Here is an 8,319-nt window from a genome sequence, read left to right on the forward strand (position 1 = left end):
CACACACACACATTCAGTACACAGTGTTACCCTCAAAACCAAATGCAGTTCTGGTTGTCCCATCTCAGCAAAGAAAGAGCTGGAATAACTAGAGAAAGTAAAGAACAGGAAGGCAGGATGGTGAGAAAAATGGGTTCTGGAAAGGAAAGGACAACCAGGTTCTTTGTCTGGGAAAGAGGGGACTGTACAGGTATATAACAAGAGGCTTATAAAATCAGGAGTGTCCGGAGAACATGAACAGGGAATACATATAACTGTGTTTCAATAGAAGGAACTTAGAAAAAACACTGTGAAGTATTATCACAAAACACCCAGTGAAAAAGTGAAACTCATTTCCATAGATTTGGTGGAGGCCAGGAGTACAGACTGTTACTGTAAGTCAGGGAAAATGGGCTATTAAACAGTTGTCCAGCTGACCCTTTGGCTCAGGGAATCCCTAAACTGCCTATTGCCTTAAGCTGGCCCAGAACCAGCAGACAGCTGGTCATGAACCAGTTGAAGCTAATGACAAGAGATATACAACAGATGACACTCTTGCTGCTCAATCTTATTTTAACTGTAAGTTTGGGGGAGAGCAGAAGGGGATAAGGAAGATTTTGTTAGATATTAAATAGAGCTATCTGCATATTAGAACTATCCATGACTATGCTATGTATTTCCTATTTTTGCTCAAGTATTAACAATGAAAAAAGCTAAAATACCAATTATATTCATTTGGATAAGGAACTGAATTCAGTCCTTTGCATTAGTAGTTCTGAGTTTCAGATGACAACCTGTAATTGTATTTGGATTCCTACTTACCGTAGGCACTCAGTGGTTAATGGCGTTCTTTTACTAGTGTTCTGAGAGACCACTAATAGATTCAGCTCTTATTTGCCCTAAAGGCTGCCACAGTTCAATACGATTAGGATCCTGTCCACTTAAGCAGTAACTGCTTCACAGGGAGGAACACAGAAAGCAATACATGTCTTCTCCGAGTACAGAAAGAGCAGTTCTTTGGTAGACAAGTTTAGTCTGATACAGGCAGGTTTTCCTGTGCCAGTCTGTAAGCAAGCCTTTGCTCTACTGCAAATTTTAATTCAAAGAAAACTCTGTACCCTGCTTCTTGTTCCAGGGCAGATCTTTGGATGCAGTGGCTGATGCTGTACAAGTTTTTTTTATTATTACATTTTAACAAACTTTATAGCCCATTTTGTTTGTTTTCAAATAACTTTATTTTCCTTCTTTTCTACCATCAATTACTAGGTTTGTTTTTCTTTCCGTAAGATGGAGGAGTCAGGAGACTGATCCTGCTCAATGCTGTATAATTTAGTATTATGTGTACTGGCTTTATGAGGTGGGAGTCAGATAAAACATAGTATTTGAACACTAACCATTTATTAGCTCTAAGAAACAGATTTATGACTTGACAAGCAGACAATAACTCTGTGTTCTGATCAGCCAAAGAGGTCTACTTTGAGTTCGAAACACAGAGTAACATACTCTTTCACAAATAATTTTGTTTACTGATGTGACTAGATTTTAATAATAAACTTGATATATATGTAAATTTATTTTAATCTAATTTCATCAACAGAACCCTCCTAAAAATGAGACTTTGTAGATTGTTCTGTGTCTGATTTATAGATTTCTGCATCCTATTCCCAGATTGATTTCAAGGCTATAATTCTATCAGGTTTTTCTCCTGATGTCAGAAACACCACCTCTGCAGATAGTGTTTTATAACTAGCATCACAACGGAAACTGAATTACTGCCCTGCTATCCCATGCTGCAATATGTCCTTTTGTTTATAATCACCCTCTCTCCCTTACATACCTACTACTTCAGTTTTATGGAAAATATCAGCTCCAAAATCAATCAGGTAGCATGATGTCTATTTTTGTCCCTTACTTCAACCCCTGTATAAAATAGCAGTGGCCAAATTCTTAACTCAGATGTGAATGTGTAGAGCTCAGAGAAAATGGAAGCGGAGCAAATGGACGAGTGCCAAATTTCCACACATATAATTTTACAATGAGTTGTTCTTCCTCATTTGATGAGGCCTCGATCCTGTGAAGGAGCACACGGCACACACCTGAATGTTCACGCTGATCTCAGGTACTCAGATCCATGTTTAGGGTCTGAGGACCTACCTCCTAAATGCACATGAAGAATATGGGATATGTTATTTAACTGAATCTTGCATAATTGTTTTTCCCTTTTTTCATTAAATGGATTCCTATTTCAAATGTATTTTGTCTTACTTTTAATTAAAGCTACTGCTGTTTTCACATGCTTTCGTTTTTAAACCCTGATGGCATGACTGCGAGCTCCCTCCCTTTTCACTCTCCTCTTTTTCTCCATCTTACCCTCTTACATCTTTCCACGGCACCTTGTATGGGGCAGGGGTGGGAACTGAGGGCAGACACAGAGGACACAGGAAGAGTAACTTCGCCAACTTCAACATTTATGTGGGTAATAAACCTTTTCTGTTACTAGTTTTTTAGATAAAGTTTCCTGGAAGTGTGAAGACTACAGATTTCAAAGTATGTCTTTGGAGTGGCCACGGTGCCAGCCAATGGCATGGACTGAACAAAGAACCTCTGGGAGAGCAATGGAAAAGCCTCTCAGCTTTGCTAAGTAGAGTAGCATTTCAAATCCCCACCACCTTTGGACCAGTTGTAAAGAGCAAACCTATTTTATTTGCCTGGATGTTCTCGTTTGATGCTCATTTCTCTTATATTACATTTCTGAAAACTTCATTAAACTCAAACAAAATATAATTCTCCTGTTGTTTTTTAATTATTTTACAAAACCCAACAGTCTCATAATGAGCTCCTTGCAATACTAATATATTTTCATTATACTATGCCAATGCTAAAGAAAGAAGATGTAGATTCCCCCCTCCTGCTGCAAATAAAATACACCTTCTGCTATAATCCAAACTTTAATCCATTTCTTATGGTTTGCTTTTAGGGCAAACAAAACAACTCAAACAAATAACGAGAAGAAGAAACCTCTTCTCTCTCACACAGTTTGGCCATCTGGAGGATTTGTAAGGCCAGTGCTCTATTTCCTACTCTCCAGGAGCAAGACCCCTTTTCTAGCTAAGAATGGAGTAAATAAATAAGATGCAACAGCCTGTACAATGTCAATAAAGATCTGTATCTTTCCATAAACAAATTTTTCCTATATGTGATGTCGTGATTGCTAAAGTTGTATCTTACCTGTTTGGAATAAGATGCGCTTTTTGCAGCAGTTCTCCCTGCTCTATGTCTCTTGGGAAGCCATAAAGCACCCAACCATTGGTCATGCAGTCGAGTGCATTTAGACGCTCTGCCAGGATCTTCATAACAAGGTTGTCTGGGACTGGAAAGGATTAAAAAGATGACATTTATTTTGTATGCTGAGTCTGCAATTAAGGAGGATACACACTACTTTTGCTGGTTAGACTGCTACAGGAACTAAAACACAAAGAGTTATTCCTGTTTATGATTGATAGGTTTTGGAGAGAGGAGCCATTGTTGACTTTTGCATATTTACTGTGCTGTCACAGAGCCCTCAAACTCATAAGGAACTGTAAGACTAAAGTAAAGTATTTGGTAAAAACTGATGCCTACATAATTTTGCAATGTACTTTTTCTCTCAGCCATATTGGGCTGATGTCACAACGAAGTGTGTGACACAACCTTATCAAAATGCAAAAATAATGACCTGAGTTGTGTTAAAGGAATCCTAAAACTGGAAAGAAATTTCTGTAGCATTCTGAATTGAACTTAGCAAGTAGTCATGGTTCTGCCACAGCAGGCTCAATGTGATATTTCTCCAATTTGCCCAAAGGCTTGAAGCTTTTATAACTGAAAATAAATTTCCAAAAGGTATTTCAGCTACTGTAATTACTGCATTGATGACTCCCTAATTTTAGAGATAAAAGTTCTCTTTATTGTTATTTTTCTTTAGGGCAAGAGAGAACATCAGCAAGATACCGACTGGGATTACAATTACTATGCAGATTTTTAAATTCTATTTACTGGGACACAGTGGTAAGGAGGTATCCTGCATATTTCACTATAGCTTTCACAAAGTAAAATATTTCAATCAAGATACTTAAACTTATATATTTTGTAATTTATTTTTTTACAGCAGAATTAAATGATTGGGTTCAACAAGAGTGACTACAAATTTTCCAAGGACTCTTGTAATGTGTTGGGTGTAGCGTCAAATAACCACAAAACAAGGTCAGCAAAACCACCTCAAGCTACCTCCCAAAGAAGCAGCCAAAACAATTTTCAAGAAGCAAAGAGTCCCTTCTTTTCATTTGTGCACTGTGCCTAATGCACTGTTGCCTCTACTGGAAACGAGCAACAAAAATGCTCCATAAATCCACATCATGGAACGTCGATGTTTTGATACCCACCTTGCCAATGTATCTGCAGATAAAAATACAACAAGTGCTCGTAGGAGAGCGTATGCATCAGGTTTCTAACAATGGGATTCGCTTTAGGAGTAGCTGACAGGAATGTGCCTGTATTTTAGTAGAGTATATTATTATCAGGGCATGTTTATACCCTGGGTACAAGCACGTTTTAAACTGCAATAATAGAGTCCATTTGCTTCCTGAAATGTAACATTTCCTAGAGACTTTCACCTCTATAATGAAATGTATTATTTCTCCTTTAAACAATCAAATTACTGAGTTTACAGAATTGCACTCAGGATTCAATGTACCAGCAAAAAGGGAGGAAAACCACAGGGAATTAATTAGAAAACAGATTAGTGTATTAATTGAGGATACCCACATCACATTATCAAATAAGTTAAGGAAAGTAATATTCTCTATCTGGTAAAAGCAAAAAGGAATGGAATAAAACCAGACACTTGACAGAGAGCAAAATGACAATGCAAAACTAGGCATTCTGTTAAAAATGGGATTCCTAAAATTAACTATACAACAGTGCAGCAGCAGGCAGAAATGTTATTAGACAGATGATACTTAGCTAAGACTTGAGCTGCAGGCAGGCAAAGAGGGGGTAACAGAAGAACTTCAGTGCTCTTTGCAGGGCAGCTCTCCCTATCCTCCAGGTTACAAGAATTAATACAAACCCAACACATCCTAGTAGGAAAAGAAAAAATTCCCACCTTCTCTTTCTCCAAAACATACTCCATACAAAGACCAGTGCAATTTTCCTGGTACTCCTGAATTGCTGGCTGCAGCCCTAAACTTTCTGTCTTGATGCATGTTATTTTATCACGATTCCTACTGGAATAATTAACATGGATTTGCAAAGATACTGAATTTCAGAATGCTTAACAACAGTTTTGCAAGGGATTTGAAAGAAACCTACAAACCCAAGAGTAAAACTGCATGAAGGTAGGATTCTGCTGGAGCTGGCATCCCTGCGAGATGAACAGAGAATCAGGGCAGAGGCTGAAAGCCCTGGGAATGGCACAGAGAAATAAGTGGGTATAACTACGCTGTTGAGCTGCCAGCAGATTGTAGGAGATTCTCCAGTTCCAGGGGCCAAATTGCTTCCACACTATATATGGGAAGGAGAAACACTACAGCCTAAAAGACAATTAAAAAGCAATTGTGATGGAACCAGGCAGCGTCTCCTCGATCTGATCACTCCCCATAGGTCTTCTGTGAATCCTGATGATCAAAATCCTCTACTTTGGTCACTATTTTTTACAAAAACTCAAGCAATCACAAGAGGAAAAGAATAATCTAGCAAGATGCAGTGACAATTAATTAACAGTTTATCTGATGGCATGTCAGGTTTGGGGAATCTCGAATAATACTGGGGATATGTGGTAACCCTGACACCTGCTAATTTCAGCTCTAACTAGAAGATATCAGCAATACACTTTAGATTGCTCGTACACTCATGTACATATATACATCACTAAATAATATAGATGCTTACATATTTTCTGTGCCTCCCTCTAAAGCTTGATGGTGAGAAATAAAACATAAACAAGTCAGACAGCGAGCTCTGCTCTCCTCTTGATTAGCAAACGTACCTATCACTTCAACACAATAGGGGAACGTAGCTTGTTGGCTGTTCAGTGGCATTACAAAGTACATCAGCTGCCCTTGAACAGGAATAGTCACACTTAAAACAGCTGCATTAAAACTGTAAAACATCTTCCACAGACCAGGGGGAAGAAAAAAAAATAAAGAAGAAAAAAGGAAGAAAGAAAACAGTATTGTTCTTATTTTGCTGTGGTACAGACAGAGTAGGTAATGAAGAACTCCGCAGTATGGTATTCCTTTTCACTCATGTGGAACTGTCTCTTGAATGTAAGGCAAATTAATAACCTGTAATTGGAGGGGGGCACACAGCCTGGAAGTAATGCCAGAGGTCTCCTGGCCTTAAGCACATGACCCAATGGACTATACAGCAAAGTAAAATGTAGAGCTTTTCTGATGAGACAGTCAATCTACATGTTTTAAGTAGATTATGAAGCACAAGAGCTTTGAATAATCAATTCCTTTTCAACATAAGCTTGTGTGAGTTTCCAACTCTGGAAGTTGAGGGAATGAGGCTCTAGAGAGGTTTTACTTTATCATTAAAGAAGTCCAAAGATAAGTTTCTTGTAAAAATTACAATGTGCTACAAAGAGATATCCAGATTAGGTAATGTGGAAGCACATCTCTATTAAGCAGAGAAATCAAGGTAGAACTTAAAGGTACTCATTGGAGGTAACACTGCAGAGCTGCTGAGCTCCAGTGATACCCTGTGCCGAGAGCACCATACACACCTGTGGACCAAGGTCATCGTGAACCTCAGAAATTGTACACGTGGCAGAATGAAGCCACAACCAGCTCCACATAGAAATGTAAGTCATTCATGCATACATTCTTGCCTAACATCAGTACCACACCACACAACCTCCCAGTCTGTCTCAACCATGGTCTAGACTACACAGCTGAATTAGCAGCTGTGGACCCAAGAAGTGACCTAATCAACCCAGGGGGATGATCAGGCAGGGTGCAGGGAACAGAGGCTCTAAGTGCTGAGTGGACACCTCGAGATTTTCTGTCTCCAGGGCTGTCAATCAGCACCTTCCAGCAGACCATTTAAAACATAAATTTACTTCCCAGAGCTTCAAAGGTTTTCGCAAGTGTAAGGTGCTCCTCATGAAAAGCACTTCCTCATGAACCTCACCTGAGTGTGGCCTATTAGCTCTTACCCAACTCATAGATCTGCAGAACTAATAGAAAACCCTATCAGGCAATCAGTTGACAAAATTGTACTGTCTGCTCAAGACAAATGTAACAGAACATTAAAGGCACAGTCTGAAAGGCAAAAACACTACTTGAGAGATTACAGGGGACTATTCTCCAATAGCTTCAATGCTGTCAGTGCTCCAAGCTATACAATTATCATATTTAAATTGATTCCTCCTCCATATATTCTCCTTTAAAAATGGACTTTTGAAGAGTATTGACTCACTTCTCCAAATCTATAAAAACCTTGATTCTAAGTACAGCATAAATGCATTTGCAGATATAAATTCTGTCAGCTTTGTGCTGTAAAAAGTTTAAGGTCCTTTTGACAATATTGTCCATTTACCCTTTATGCTTCTCTTGGAGATGTTTTTGTTTTTTTTTTTAGCTAGGTCTGAAGACTTTTACAGCTAATTCAGATGCCTGAGGCTTGATCCCAGTACTTGACAGTTAACATCTTGCCCAGAGTGTAAGCTACCGCCAAAGGCTACTTTCCTGGATTGTCCTGTCAAGCCCCAATTTAGCAAAGCATGAGATTAGTTTATCTTATCGCTCTATAAACTCGGCATTATTCACAATGGATCATTTTATTTGGGTCTTTCAGAGAAGTACTCCATTTTCTTGCTCACATTAAGGTCCTCAGAGATTGTATCGATTTGTTTGTAATGTGCTTGAGAATGATTTAATAGTGATTTACCATCACGTAGCTTGATCAATATTTTAATTCAATCCCGAACACACCACATCTGTGAAAACGGGCTGGGTCTCCATCTCACAGCATTCGGCCCATTTTGCTCACTGTAAATAATAAAAAGTAACCCAAATGTGCCTTCAATGCGGAGTGAGGAGGGCAAACGCCCGCCTGGGCCCCTCTGCAGCCCGGGGAAGGGGAGCGCTCCCCCCGCGGAGCCCCGGGCTCCCCGCGCCCTGCCCGGCCCCGTCGCCGCCGTTGGCTGTTCTCTAGCGCCACCTGCCGGGCGCGGCGGGCAGCGCGGGGCGGCAGCAGCCGGTACCCGCCCGGCGGGGACTTTTAACCGCCGAAATCTCGGTAATTCACGGAAACGGAGACGGCTCCGGAGGCGGCTAAATACTCCTTAATTACGGACAA

At 39.8% G+C, this 8,319-nt stretch overlaps 1 protein-coding gene across 1 annotated transcript in view; it reads right to left on the reverse strand.

The window, feature by feature from the left end:
• Nucleotides 1-3,207: 3,207 nt before the first annotated feature.
• The window catches only part of AK8 (adenylate kinase 8), a gene marked incomplete at both ends in the record, with an annotated part of 40,091 nt that continues 34,979 nt past the window's right edge, over nucleotides 3,208-8,319 (reverse strand). Inside the window, one exon of the mRNA XM_010194233.1 lies at nucleotides 3,208-3,349. Coding sequence (XP_010192535.1) covers nucleotides 3,208-3,349 — 142 coding nt within the window. The remainder of the gene's footprint in view (nucleotides 3,350-8,319) is intronic.

The sequence above is a fragment of the Mesitornis unicolor genome, unplaced genomic scaffold (genome assembly GCF_000695765.1).
Source record: "Mesitornis unicolor isolate BGI_N332 unplaced genomic scaffold, ASM69576v1 scaffold2981, whole genome shotgun sequence".
In the NCBI taxonomy this organism is placed as follows: Eukaryota; Metazoa; Chordata; class Aves; order Mesitornithiformes; family Mesitornithidae; genus Mesitornis; species Mesitornis unicolor.